Source organism: Mandrillus leucophaeus, unplaced genomic scaffold, assembly GCF_000951045.1.
Source record: "Mandrillus leucophaeus isolate KB7577 unplaced genomic scaffold, Mleu.le_1.0 Scaffold110, whole genome shotgun sequence".
Classification (NCBI taxonomy): Eukaryota; Metazoa; Chordata; class Mammalia; order Primates; family Cercopithecidae; genus Mandrillus; species Mandrillus leucophaeus.
In genome coordinates this window covers 122,443-138,383 of record NW_012099210.1, presented here as the reverse complement: position 1 = coordinate 138,383, position 15,941 = coordinate 122,443, and the positions used below count along the sequence as shown (strand labels likewise).

Here is a 15,941-nt window from a genome sequence, read left to right as displayed (position 1 = left end):
ATAGTAAATATTTGCTTAGCAGTTCATCTGGTCTGCAACTACTCACCCTTGCCTTTGTAATGCAAAGGCAGCCTTACACAATATGTAAAGGAATGAATGTGTTTGGGTTCTATTAAAACAAGCAGCTAGCCAGATTTGTCCCATGGGCTATAGTTTTTCAACTCCTGTTGAAGACCATGTAATACAGTTGCATATTTGAAATCTCTTCATTATTTAAGGTATGTTTTTCTTGAAGGGGACAGGGAGTAAGGGGATATAGATAACGATTAACAGCACTTACTACTTGCTGTGTATAATTTATATTATGAATGTTTCTATTTTTCATTTAATAATTATTTATTAAAAATCGAATGTGCCAGGCATATCATACATGTATACATATAGATTGCAACTCATTAATGGGTTGAAAACCTGCAATCTGAAAATACACATTTATACATTATGCAATGTTACATTAACAAATATTTATTGAACATCTCTTATACAAGTTATAGTAAAAAAATGAATCCTTGCTTTATTTATAGGAAAACAGGAACAGTTAGACAAGCTTCTAAATAATCAGCACATTAGTTAAAAATCAGTCTGTACCATAACACCTTCATATTCAGATTGTCCACAGACCAGCTGTATCAGCATCACCTAGGATCTTGTTAGAAATGCAGACTTTCAGACCTACTGGCTCAAAATCTACACTTTAACAAGTTCTCCAGGAGATTTGTATACTCTTGAAATTAGACATTAGGAAATACTACCATAGAGAAGACCATGGGAAGCCCTGTAGGAGTTCAGAGGCTCTGACTTTGAAGCTGGCCAACATTCAGGTTGCTGTCTTACAGATAAACAACAATCGAACTAGGCCTTAAAGCATAAATAAGGCTTGAACATACAAAGAAATGTTACCCTAGGCAAAATAAACATCACAGGCAAGGGCTAGGAGATAGAAAAGGCATAGAACAGATCCCGCAATCCCACCACTGGTTGCACATCCAAAGGAAATGAAATCAGTATGTTGAAGAGATGTATATACTCCCATGTTCATTGGAGCATTATTCATAGTACCCAAGATATGGAGTCAACCCAAGTGTCAATCAACAGAGGAATAAAGAAGATGTGGTATATAGATATACATACAATGGAATACTATTCAGCCATTAAAAAAAGGAAATCCTGTCATTTATGACAACATGGATAAACCTGAAAGGCATTATTTTAAGTGAAATAAGCCAGGTATTGAAAGCCAAGTACCACATCATCTCACTTATATGTGAAATCTAAAAAAGTTGAACTCATGGAAGTAGAGAGTAGAATTGTGGTTACCAGGAATATGAGGTTTGGGTGGAGCAGGGTGGGTGGGGAGGTGTTGGGGAGAAAACAACACACAGGACATGTTTAGGAAACAATATGCTTGGCTAGTATGCATAGTACCTGAGGGTGAACAGTGGGGAATTAAGTTTTAAAAAGTTTTTGAAGTCAAATAACAGCACTTGGGATGCCAGGATAAGAGGTTTTTTTGAGGAGTATAGTGGTGCGATCTCGGCTCACTGCAACATCTGTCTCCTGGGTTCAAGAGATTATTCTGCCTCAGCCTCCCAAGTAGCTGGGATTACAGGTGCCCGCTGCAACACCTGGCTAATTTTTATATCTTTTAGTAGAGACGGAGTTTCACCATGTTGTCCATGACTGGTCTCAAACTCCTGACCTCAGGTTATCGACCCGCCTTGGCCTCCCAAAGTGCTGGGATTACAGGAGTGAGCCACCGTGCCTGGCCTGAGAGTTATTTTTGATCAGAGGCATGATATGCTTAGAACCTGACTTTAGAAACATAATTTCACAACAGTATAGAAGGAATGCTGTAAGAGAAGATTTGAAATGGAGAGTCTGTTTGAGAGGAGCTTGCTACTACCCAAACAAAAGATACGAAGAGTCTGTATTATTACCATGGTAGCAGTGGGAATGGAGGTATCAATAGGCAAATAAATAAAGCATGGTACTGGTTGGATAGACGAAGTAAAAGCAGGAGGAGGAATCAAAGAGGAATTCAAAGTTTCCTGCCTGGGTGACCAGTAGTATGGTAGTACCACTAGCATTTTCAATTTAGGTACAAGTAGAAGGATTGAGGAAGGAGGTAAAGAGTTTATTTTTAAGGAAGCAATTAGAAATGTGGGACTAGGAATTAATGGTAAGGGCTAGAGCTCAAGATTTCAGGATCATAGTTAAGATTGTTGTTAGTTATTACACCAAAACGTAATATTTCCCTTTTAAAAATAAATACATCTTAAAAATATATTTTATCCAAGAGACAGTGTATAAAATTTACCAAGTGTAACAAGAAGACTTTTGAGAGAACTAAGCTTTAAAATAAAGTTGATGGGCCCATGCAAATGAAATCCCAGCAGAATTAGGGTTGGCTTTGAAAAGTATGCCCTGATTATAGTGTTTCAACTGGAAATCCCCATTAGTGCTAGATCATAGGGAAAATATTTCTTATCTTTCTAGTGTATGTTTTCATGCTGTGGAGATTAGATAAAGAGAAATAAATCACTTACCATATTTTAAATAGTTAACCTTTTATAAGTAAAAAAGTTATGACTTAAGTAATTATTCAGCAGACTGTAGGAATGGTTTTCATTTCTCTGTAACATTACACGTTTAAGTAAATTTGTATTGGTACCACTGCCAGGAAATAACCTATTTATGGTTACTGCTGCCCATCTACAGAAGTTTTTCCTATTTTACAGTTTTAAAAAATCTCTGTAGTACTCAAAAACTTGTAAGGTTTGGTTATAAAATGAAAACAATGTGTAAGCTGTGATATGAAAGAGTCCAAATTTGGGAATGTAATTCCCTCTGTGATTGAAAGAAATACGGTGGGTTTTTTTAGTAACACTTAAAATATAAAAAGAAAGGCCCATGCTACCAATTCTTCATAGTATTCTTTTTAATTGGTTGGTGTTTTAAGCTAAGGTAATTACTGTTGGATGCCAGTTAGGTCCTAAAGTAAAAGAAGGTTAGAAAATAATTAAATTCTTATGTCGCAAGTTTTCAGTTTCAAGTCTGAATTCCACACAAATTCTGCTTGATTATTATTAGTCATTTGATTTTTTCTAATTACTGAACCACAACACCCACAGTTCTGTTTTTCCAAGTCTCCTAATTTATTCATGCCAAGATGCATCTGCTATTTTTTTTTAAATTTTGATAATGTTTGATTACATACTTGTAAATGAATGTGCAGGTGAAAAAATGAATTGCGAAGAACATTTTAAGAATAGCATAGAAACAAAAATTTACCTTTTTTTTCCCCAAGCATGTAGCGCTATAAATTCTGAGATCTGACACTTTACTGTTCAGGTGGAAATATTGACCTACTTAGTAACCTGAAAGAAAGTTTGAATATTTCTTTTATATGCTTACATATGAAATATGTAAATATACAATTACATTTGGTTTAATACAGTAGCTATACTAAATGCAGATATCTCATTTGGTAGTACAATATGATAAAAACAACAGATATAAATATTGGGGAAAAGAGGTAAGATTATTATTATTTGGATGTGATAGAATGTGTTTGCAATCAAACATAAAAATCTAAGAGAATAAACTTAGAAAACTCTTAGAACTGTTTTAATCAAGAATTATATAATTGGTAAACACAGTTATATAAACTGAAAACAGTCGAAAAATAGGCAAATCAGTTACAGTAGCATCTAAAATTATAAAATATTCAGGAATTAACCATCACAAGAAATGTAAATGTGTAAGTGTGTATGACTTATGTGAAGAAAACGAAAAACATTTGTAAATAAATTGGGACATACCATGTTTCCAAATGGGAAGACTTAGTATTGTAAAGCTGCTGTCAGGCTTCCCAAAAGTTACTATAATTCTAGTAAGAATATTAATGTGAGCTTTGAAAAATTTGATAACGTGACGTTAAAGTTTATCTTCATAAAATAACAACTAGCATTTATTGTTTGTTATGAGTCAGAATGGGAGAAAATATTTTTACCTATAACACAGAGTGAGCTAGTACCCAAAAATGCATAATACTCAGAGAATTCCTATAAAATATTTATTTTATTTTTGTTTTTTATTTCTGTAAGTTACTGAGGAACAAGTGATGTTTGGTTCCATGAGTAAGTTCTTTAATGCCGATTTGTGAGATTTTGGTGCACCCATCCCTTGAGCAGTATACACTGTACCCAATTTGTAGCCTTGGCCTATAAAATATTTTTTTTTAAATAAGTTGAGCAAAAGAGAAAACTCACTGAAAAAAAAGACAAATGGTATATAAACATGGAAAAGTTATAGCCTTTTTAAGTAGTCAAAAAAAAGTTAAAATAAGTAGAAATTTTTTTTTTCTTTTTAAATAAAAAAGAATTTTTTAGGAAAATATAGCAGTAGTGGGAAAGTAATTGATAGAACATTTTTGGAGGCCATCTTTCAGTTTTAAGTGCATATAACTCTTTAAACAACATGTTCTCTGTAGAGGATTTATTATGAAAAATAAAATTTCACAAAAACTAACTTAGAGAAATATCTACAATCTGCTGTTAGATGTACAAAATTAAATTGTATAACAATGTGAAAATAATTCCTATCACGTTATCTTCTCTCCCTTTTTCAAAAGTATCTCTATCTTGCATATATGTCAACATATTGTGTTGGTAGCAGTATGTGTGAGGCAGGAGACTCTATACTTTATGTAATGCCTGAATTATTTTCAGTTTTTGCTTTAAGCAAGTAATACTTATATGTAAGGTTGTGTTAGCTCAAAATAACAATGGCTTAAACAAGGTAGAAAGGTATGTCTCGTATTTCAAGGCCAATATAAAACTTCAAAGACATTAGAGACCCAAGTTCATTCTGTCTTTCTGCTCTACTTTCCTTGTGTTGGCCTTCTTCCTTTAGGTCACCTCATGATTCCTTGTGATTGCGATAGCTTCAGCCATCTCATCTAAGTTTCATGCAACAGGAAGAGAAGAAAGGGCAAAAGGGGGATAAATCAGTTTCCTTTCAGGATCCTTTGCATAAGTTCCACACAGCACTCCTGATTACAGCCGACCCTGGAACTATATGGATTTGAACTGTATAGATTCAAATATATACATGGATTTTTCTCATAAATATACTAGAATTTTTTTTGAGATGTACAACAATTTGAAAAACACCTCAGACAAACTGCATAGCCCAGAATTATTATTATTATTATTATTATTATTATTATTATTAAAGACAAGGTCTCACTCTGTCACTCAGTCTGGAGTGCAATAGCATGATCATGGTTCACTGTAGCTTCCACCACTTGGTCTCACGCAATCCTCCTGCCTCAGTCCCCCGAGTAGCTGGGACTACAGGCATGTGCCATCATGCCTAGCTAATTTTTTGTAGAGATGGGGTTTCACTATTTGCCTAGGCTGGTCTTGAACTCCTGGGCTCCAGCAGTCTGCCTGCCTTGGCCTCCCAAAGTGCTGGGATTACAGGCATGAGCCACAGCACCTGGCAACCCAGAAATATTGGAAAAAAAAAAAAAAGGCATGTCACAAATGCATAAAATATAGGAGACACTAGTCTGTTTTATCATTTGCTACCATAAACTATACACTAATCTATTATAAAATAAAAAATTGTCAAAACGTATACATACAAACACAGTTGTACATGGCCCCATGCTCAGTTGAGAAGGTTGAATTGCTTGATATGTACTATAGATTGAGGTCCCCAGCTGCTGTTGCCTGCCATTTCAGACAGGTAATTCACCTTGTAAACAGATAATGTAAACTTATTGTATTGATAAATAAGTATGGTACTGTAAATGTATTTTCTTTTCCCTACACTTTTCCAAATAACATATTCTTTTCTCTAGCTTACATTGTTGTAACAATATAGTATATAATGTATATAACATACAAAATATGTGTTAACTGTTTATATTATCAGTAAGGCTTTCAGTCAACAGTAGGCTATTAATAGTTAAGTGACACACAGATTCTCACCTGTGATGGGTTAGCCCCCATAACCCTCATCCCCATTTGTTCAAGGGTCAACTGTATATCTCATTTGGCAGGACGTAGTTAAATGGACACAACTAGCTGCAAGAAAGTTTATGCAATGTGGTATTTTAGCTGGGATCATTGATACCTGTAGTAAAATCAGGGTTATGTTACAGAAGAAGGGGAAGATGGACATTAGGAAGGTGACTATCAGATTCTGCCATAGAAATGTTTTCCAACAACCTTAACTACAGTTTCTCTTACATGCACACGTACACACACACAAGCATGTGTGCACATACATGTATGATCTTTATTGTTCATCTCTATTTCATGTAATTACATTTTGAAATTGAATTCTCTGTGAAATTTTTATGAAGCATCTATGGTGTTTAGGGCCACTTAATAAATCATGCATTTGACATTATTATTATTATTCAAGTTGTATCAGTGAAAAGTAATGATTTCCCCAATTGCCATGAATGTTTCTTTGAGGTCTTTGGAGATACATAGGACTGTGTTTAAGCCACAGTTTCACTACTTATTGCGTGTCTGGCTAGAGGCAAGTCAGCCTTTCTGAACTGTGTTTCCTTATCTCTAAAATTAGGTTAAGGATTGTGATATATGTGAAGCATCTGGCACATGATAGGCATTTAATAAAATGATGGCTACAACCACTTCTGATGTTATTAATATTATTCTTGACTCCTCTCTCTTTTTCTCACATCTACTCAATCAGTAAACCATTCTGACTAAATTCTTGAGTTAATCTGCTTCTTTGCATTGCCACTTCCATTGCCTTACCTCCTCATTGGTTTCCTTGCATCTCCAGTCTTTCCCATTCAAATCTATTTTCCATTCTGTAGAATGATCTTTCTAAAATGCATATTGGTCATGCATCAAAGAAAACTATTAAAAAAAGAGAAAAGACAACCTACAGAGTGGGAGAACATTTTTGCAAATCAGATATCTGATAAAGGTCTAATATCTAGAAAATAGAAAGGCATGTGTGGTGGCACATGCCTGTAAGCCCAGCACTTTGGGAGGCCAAACCAGGAGAGGATCATCACTTGAGCCCAGGAGTTCAAGACCTGGGCAACATAGGGAGACCCTCTCTCTACACAAACACACAGAATTAGCTGGGTGTGGTGGCCTGTACCTGTGGTCCCAGCTACTCAGGATGTTGAGGTGGGAGGATCACCTAGGCCCAAGAGGTCAAGGCTGCAGTGAGCCATGATCATACCACTGTACTTCAGCCTGGGCAACAGAGAAAGGCTCTGTCTTTTAAACAAAACAAAACAAAACAAAAATGAAAAGAAAGTATACAAGAATTTAAAATAGGAAAAAAAAAAAAAAAGAAAGAAACCATAAAGAACTCTTGCAATGCAGCAACAAAAAGACAATCCAGTACAAAATTAGGCAAGGACTTGGATAGAAATTTCCCAGAGAAGATATGAAAATGGTTACAAACACATAAAAATGATGTTCAATCAATATTATTAATCATTAGAAAAATGCAAATCAAAACCACAATGGCTATAATCAAAACAATGAAAAAATAACAAGTGTTGCCAAGGGTATGAAGAAATTACTAGTGGAGATATAAAATGGTACAGCCACTGTTGAAAACAGGTTCCTCAAAAGGTTAAACATACAGTTCCCATATGACCCAGCAATTCTGCTCATAAGTATATACTCAAAAGAACTGAAAATCAGTATTCAAACAAAAAGCATGTATACGAATGTTCACAGCACTATTCACATTAGCTAAAGTTGGAGACAATCCAAATGTCTGTCAGTAGATGAATGGATAAACAAATTGTGGTTTATACGGACAACGTACTATTACTCAGTCATAAAAAGGAATGGAGTGCTGATACATGCTACTACATGGATGGATCTCTAAAACATGGTAAGTTAAGACAGATGCAAAAGGCCACATATTATATGATTCAATTTATATGAAAAAACCAGACTAGGTTAATCCATAGAGACAGAAAACAGATGTGTGGTTGCCAGGGACTTGGGCAAGGCGGGAATGGGGAAGTAACAGCTTAATGGGTACTAGGTTTTCCTTTGGGGTGATGGAATACAGGTGATTGGGGCACTAAATGTGACTGAATCATACACTTTAAAATGGTTAATTTTATGTTATGTGAAATGTATCTCATTTTTTAAAATGCAGATTCGTTCATGTCACTACCTTGCTTTTAAAAAGCCTTTGATGACTGACTTCTCATTGCCTTAGAATGAGGTCCAAACCCCATTTGGCTCCTGCGTGCCTCTGTAGCTTTATTTCTTATCACTCTTATGTTGTTGAAATACTGAGTAATTTGCAGTTCTTCTAACTTATAATACTTTTTCTTGCTTCCTGGACTGAAGCACTCCTTACCAATATATCCCCATCCCAACTCCTTCTTTTCATTCAATTCTCAGCTTAACCCTTTCTCACTTTTGAGGACCTCACCATACCACCAAGAGTGCTATTTACTCCTTCTTTATTTGCCAATAGAACTCTGTTCTTCTATCAAATGAATTTAATTTTTTTTTAAGGGACCAGGTCTTGCTCTGTTGCCCAGGTGGGCTGCATGATACCATCATATCTCACTGTAGTCTTGACCTCCTGAGTTCAAGCAGTCCTCTTTCCTCAGCCTCCTGAGTAGCTAGGACTCCAAGCACTCACCACTATGCCTGGCTTTTTTTTTTTTTTTTTTTTTTTTTATAAAGATACAAAGTCCTGATGTGTTTCCCAAGGTGGTCTCAACCTCTTGGCCTTAAGTGATGCTCCCCCTTCAGCCTCCTGGGTAGCTGAGATTATTACAGTCGTGAGCCACTATGCCCAGCCTAATTACTACTTTTTAATTTCCTGGTTTTTACAGCTAGTCTATAAGCTCTGTGAATTCAGATATTGTCTCATTTTATCTTTAGTACACTGCCAGATAAATGGTAGATGCTCAATAAGTATTTGTTAAATGAATGAAATTATGCTATACTTGTATTTTTCTACCAAAAATGTAACTTTATTAAGTGGCCAATCATAAGCACTGTTATTAACTAATATTAACATAATATAAACTAAAATTTAAGGAAATGCAATGTCCTCTGAGGGGCACCTTTCTTTCTAATCTTCAGCTGTTCTCTATCATGGCACCCTTTGCCCCTCTCCCTTCCTTAAGGCTAACTGGATACAATATAACCTCCTACATCATTGATCATTTCCTTCCGCCTGCCTCCAGTGTTCTCAGAGTCATAACCTTTTCATGACAGAGTACAGTGCTGATGACAATTTGCTGTTTCCAGCTTGTTAAAAGAGATGAGTGATTTATTTTCTTAGTGCACTGAGTCTCGCATCTCTTTCAGTTATTTTCCTTGTCCTCTTGCCTTCACATCATACCTTTGAACTTCTGAAGTCTCTTCTTTTTACTTCCATGGCCATACAGTCCCATGGTTCTCCTGACTTTTTGGCAACTACACACTCTGCTGCCTTTGCTAGCTAGCTTTGCTGCCTTTGCTATGAGCATTTCCAAGATTCAACCCTTGCCTTTCTGCTCTTCTGTTTTTATACCTTTATTTAAAAGTCTGTTTTCATAGTTTAGCAATGCCAACAACTTTGAAATCTCTTCATTTCCTCTCATTTGAAATGTATTATCATCTCCACTGTTTGAGACCTTTCCACTTACATATTCATTACTTCAGATGCTGCTGTTCAAGAGTAAGCAGTATTGTCTACCTTACTTTCTACTTTTTCATGACAGTTCCCTCTACCAATTAGGTTATAACTGACACTCATTTTTCTAGGCATCATGTAGGTCTGAAACTTTGGACTTGTCTCTCTTGCTCTTCTTCCACATCCAGCCATTCTCTCATGGTTTTTTCCCTTTCCCTATTACTACTAAGTATCACATGATGTGTTACTCCCTAATGCATTCTTTGTGCTCTCACCCTGACTTTCCCTCTCTTTCCTCAGGTGATGCACAAGAAAAAGTTAGGTACATTTACTTAACCCCTATGTCCCTATCGTGCTTTGTGCACACTCCTTTTTTGTATGTTTCACACTGCATTATGATTTGAGATTTATGGGCAAGTAAAGCCCAAATGTGAGCTCCTTGAGATCAAGAAGAGTTTGAAAAATTCCTTTTATGTTAGAAATTTTGCTGGAATTAACATATGAAGTGTAGATTAACTTCTTTATTGAGATGTTTTAAGGATTCAGTAAATTAATATTTGTAAAAATCATGCCTATATTGATGTTTAATTAGTGATGGTAGTAGAAAAGCTAGTTTTAATGTCTCCATATGTAAGCCTCTTATACCTTCTCAGTTTTCTAATTGCTAAATGTTTGTTAATTTTGCTTTCCCAAGTATGTTTTATCAAAGCCAGTTCTTTAAACTTATTCTCAATCCCATAACACATGATGTTTATATAGTCAATACTTTAAAAATCATGAAAGAAGTAAAATACATTGTCTTGAAATCCACTAGCAGTTATGCGTTGATTGCTTAATAGTGAAAAATTAGTATATGCCATTTTAGCAGTTTGTGCTGTCTTATGTAAAAATTGCTGTAATGGTGATATTAAAAGGATATTTAAATGGGATCATGGCATGTTTTAGTGTGAGCAAAGTTAACATGTTAATGTGGGAAAAAGAAACCAAAGGAATAGTGAAAGAAGCATGATGTGGAATAAGTGACGGTGGCAAAAGCAAAGGCTAAGGGAATAGAAGAGAAAACAGATGTTGGAGTAGCTCTAAGTATGTTCAGAAAGTTAAAAAAAAAAAAAAAGGTCCATTGGAATTGACCTCCTGGAGATCCTTAAGAGTGTTAGTGAAGTGCCAAAGATCCCATCAGTGTTTGTAAAAGGGTAAATAAAGTGATGGAATTTGAGATACAGATTGTCCATATAAGAAACTTGACTATTAGCAGAAAAAAGAGAATGAGGTTAATGGGTTTAGTAAAAGCCTCTGTAAGATAGGGGGTACATTGGAGGGGATTATGATCACATAACAGACCAAATTCCAAGGATTTCTTAGAACTGTGCAGACCGTGCATGATGGGATAGCCATCTGGGGGTCTTTGTTGATAAACTGTTAAAAACGTTTCTAGTGTGAATAGCCACAAACATTTTCAGTGCTTTTTTGTTGGTTGAGTAAACCGAAGAGCACGAATGCAAAAGCAAAATTTGACGCCAAATCACAGAAGTTGCCATAAACACAGAAGTTCCCTAGTGAGGACACTGCCTGTGCCTGAATTTCATTTGTTTCTGCTGCAACCATTTCTTACATTTTTCCTGGTGACTAGCCAGATTAGAACTGTGAATGAAGACAAACTGGTCTTGCTCAGATGGTAGATGAGATACAGGTAACTTGGGTAGATAGAGAAAATATTTAGGCATCTGATTTGGAATATCTTAGAATCGAAGAGATATGCTTACTCTTTTGTCATGGGGGTTTGCAACCTTAGTATATGCCTAAATCTACAGCTGCTCCTCATTTCCCAGATGGCATCTATGGCTGGGAGTACTTTTTACCATCTGTACTTCTCAAAGAGTTTGTGAACTCTCTCTTTTAATTATTGGGAATGGAAAAACTAATTGGTAAAGTGGGTAAATGATGTAAAAGATTTTTAAAATTTGAATTAGCGCTTTTTATACCTATTTAACTTTTCAAATAAGATCAATACTTCAAGTGCTTTTTGACCTTCATCGTTCATTGTCTATCTACCATCTTTGTTGTTTGCAATACTCCACAATATTCCCTAATAACTGTTCTTTACATGGATTGGTATTTTGAGCCAAATTCCAAAATTTTTGCCTCCTTCCAATACTGTAGTAAGTACTGTTGTTGGCATGTACGTAGAACAACTAACACTGAATGGGTATGTAGTACAAACTTAGTGAATTGTTCCATTCATCTAAATGCTTTTAAGTCAATAAAGTATAGTGTCACAATTTGTGAAAGTAATTCAGAAAAACATACTCTTAATATGTTTTGTAAATGTTTCCATTTATGTAAAACATTGAATAGTGGGAGAACCATTTCCCAGTTAGGAAATACTTTTATAACTGAAAATAATAGAGTGACATCTGACTCTGAAAATGAGCATATTCTCTGTCTAGGGATTTCTAGATTTGGCATGTTATTAACTTTTACTTTTTCTTCTTTTGGGCTTATGAGTCATAAATGCATTTCCTAATGATGTGTTGTAAATAAGTATCTTCTGATAATCAGTAGATACAATACCTATTCACTATCTTTTCTCTTTAGGCAGGTTCTACTGGGGAAAATTCTCTAGATAGTTTGTCCATTTATAAAATTAGACACTTGCCATCTTTGCTCATTTTCAAGTTCTCTGTTTACAAAACTATTAAGAAGGTGTGAAATGCAGCCAAACTTCCCAGTTTATGGGGAATGTCTGATGATTACATTTCCTACATGTTCATTGTTCGCACATGAAGAAATTTGGCAGCTGTGAGACTATAAAGTTCAGCGTATCCAAATCTAACCCTCACTGGGATTTTGGTTCCCTGCTTTCTGCCACCACCATCTCACCCCCTTTTGTAACTCTTTTTTGTGGTAAATGCTGTGTTGGCATTTCTTAAGGTTAGTGATCCTTACATTTTCTTGTTTTTTCAATTTATCAGATGCTATGAATAAATCATAGACTAAAAGTTCATCTGATACAGAGTTTTGTCTTCAGGCCATAACATACCTAAACTGTTAAGATTTCTTATGTGTGAAATTCTCAATAAAGAGGTTTTATATTGGTGCCATTATTGGGAGAGGAGGGCAGTAGTGGTAGCTAATCTAAATGTTATAATTATTTCAGAATTACTCTGCCAGAAAGTTATGATCATACATAGAAGAGTTTGTAGCTAACTTTGAAAGTAGTGGAAAGTGGTTTTCATGTATTGTTTGGGTTAATTTAATTTTGATTATATTTGGTTTTTAGTTCAGGTAATTTTTTGTTGAAAACTTCAAATGACAGTTTCTTCATGGTTACTAAAGATCGCTCATGTGGAGTAGTTTCAGATTTTTTTCTGAATACATGTATTACTTTTAGAGATTTAAAGATGTGAAATACTAAGAGAGAAACCCATGTGATTTGTTTAGTGGATCAAAAGTCAGTAGCTCCTTTGATCCTAAGTGCTATTGATAGTTAAATAGATACTGAAGTTATGGGCAGGCTGGATTGATAAGAAAAAAGGAGACAGAGAAATGGGAAACTGGGAAAGAACTGTGCAAATAGGAAAAGGAGAGGGCAACAGAACAGAATTAGTTAGTACCACAGTGCCATAAGTGCCACTGCAGGTACTTCCATCTCCCATCTCCTGAAGAATTCAGTAATGGTCAATTTGTGTTGCAAATGGTCAACACAACCATTTAGTGATCCTGTTAGATATTTTCAGTACTTTCTGTGTATTTCTTGTCTGTTTTCAAAATGATGCTGCTGATAGTTTTTATTGCCCTGAAGGTTATTATGAAGTTTAGTATAATTTTATTCAGTAGATTCTTTGAATAAAAGTTCTATGAATGAAAATTCTGGTCATCATTATTTTTGGTGATTATCCTGCTGTGGGAATAGAGAATTTATAATTTTAAACTCTGTCCTTTGTGTTTCATTCACAGGCTGTAGAAGAAGAAGATAAGATGACACCTGAACAGCTGGCAATAAAGAATGTTGGCAAGCAGGTGAGGTATACTGTTAATAAGTTATGCAGTTGCATAATAGCATGTTCTTATAGAGTTAAAACTGTTTTACGGCCTATATAATTTTTTTCCTGTCCACTCTGCATTTTTCTTCTGTCATGTAAATGTGATACTAATTGTAAAGGTCACTAAATTTATTTGATGTCAGGTTCTCTATAGAGAAGTAAATCACAAATACCTATGAGATACTATCTTCAGTGAAAATAATTAACCAGGAACAAATTAGGACACTTGTGTTCTGAATTAATTTTTTAAGTATTATTTTAATCTACAGATAAATAAGATAATAGAAAAGATAATAGAAGGGTAGATTTATTTCATATGTAACAAGTTTTGTTAATTATGTACTTTATCAATATGTAGGTAATATTCCTGAGAAAGGTTAGAGCCTTATTGGGTTACACTGAGTGAAGAGAAAGGGCTTTAAGTATTTGCTCTTTCACTTTTCTAAGATGAAATATATATTTTAGTCTCTATTATCTGAGGGTGGGGGAAGATACCAACCAATTAAAGGAATCTACAGATTAATTAGACTGTTTTTTAAAGAATGTCGATTACATTTTTTCCCCATTTCATGGAACATGGTTATCATATTGCTGATGTTGGCAGAATCTTGATATTTCAGATGCAAGACACTAAGCTGTCTTTGCTTTCAGCCATCCTACCATATGCTCTGATCCCATCACATCTCACAAGCTATGTAGGTTTGGGCCAGGACCATTCTTGGATGGGAAATCTCTAAGAATCACCCAGCTGCCACAAGAAGTAATGTAGATAACTGAGGGAAGCATGTTACCAATTCACTATAAAATGAATTACTCCAACAGAGCAGTAGGGGCAAAGGTCTGACTTTATCATATGTCATAAATGAGAAAATCAAATTTCACTACCTTCTGAGTATTATAATTTAAAAACAAATACCCACAAAAAGCAAAATGAAATACAGTTCATTTTGTTTTCTCATCTTATGTGATATCACCCTTGTTATCTTTCCACTACTTATTTTAATCATAATACTAGATCACCAACTTGGAGCCTTATACTTTATGGAATTCAGTAACCGTTTTTTGAATAAATGTCTTTCCGAGGCCATAGTTTCTTGATACAGATTTAAAGCAGCAAATAAAAGGTCTAAATAAAAAATGAAACTGAAAAATATGTAATTGGCAAAGTTTAATAATCATCAGAGTCATTTTTAAAAATATAGTTATTACCTCACTGGTTTGGCCTACTGCGTGGCAAAAGCAAAACTGTCTATAATGGAATTAAACCAATATCTTTTTTTCTCCTGCCAGTGTTTCTCAGTCTTTTTCACCTAAAATGCCCTGAGACTTATTTCTGAAATAAAAAATATATTGTAGTCTAGTCACTTGAAATTATTTGTAACATGTTGTATCTCTGGGTTGTTTTAAAAAAACAGTGTATTAAAATAAGGGTTAGAAAAGCACGGCCAAGAAATAATTCCAATAATGAGCATTTGTTTAAAGTTAGGAGTCTTGGGTATTTTAACAATAACCGTAAGAATATAATCCTTTAAATTATAATTTTTCTATTGTGTATAATGTATATTCCTTATTTCAAAACTTTCAAATTTTGCTCAAATACCTAATCCCACCTAAAACATAAATACATACTAAGCATTTTAATTTAAATTCCTTTATTACAATACAATTTTAAGCCTCCTTTTTAACTCAGTCTATTTCAAAAATAGATATGATCGGGTTTAAGTTAAAGGATTGTACCTATATAATTTTCGATGATACATTTTTTCAGAATAGCTACATGAAACATTCTTAACATTTTAGAATTGATCCAAATTGTATTTAAATTCTTCAACTACAAACAGCAACTTTTGATCCAAGAATATTTTCTGAATCATTTAAAGCACTACTCTTAAAAGATTAAGATTGTACAGAATTCTGATTTTTGCTATTATAAAACATAGAAGAAGTGCTGAGAATTCACACTGAACTCTTACCCATTGGTATGTCCGCTTTGAATTAAGCATTCCCTCAGACATTCAAGATATATGAATGGTAGAGAATATACACATCTATGCAGACAGGTAGACATATGTAAATGAACTTTTAAAAAAATCAGATGATTGTAAGCTGTATAGAATTCCTTGTTACTCCTTATAAAAATCTCTGGTACACAGTCATTGCATTGTGTAAATCAAGCTTTCATTGTGTAATCTATTATTTTATTAGCTACTTATTGATTTAGAAATTCTAAGAATG

The 15,941-nt window shown here is 34.5% G+C and overlaps 1 protein-coding gene across 1 annotated transcript in view; it reads left to right on the top strand.

Annotated features, from left to right (window-relative positions):
* Window positions 1-15,941, top strand: part of PSMD14 (proteasome (prosome, macropain) 26S subunit, non-ATPase, 14) — a 117,990-nt gene that overhangs the window by 101,484 nt on the left and 565 nt on the right. Inside the window, exon 11 of the mRNA XM_011991394.1 lies at window positions 13,621-13,683. Coding sequence (XP_011846784.1) covers window positions 13,621-13,683 — 63 coding nt within the window. The remainder of the gene's footprint in view (window positions 1-13,620; window positions 13,684-15,941) is intronic.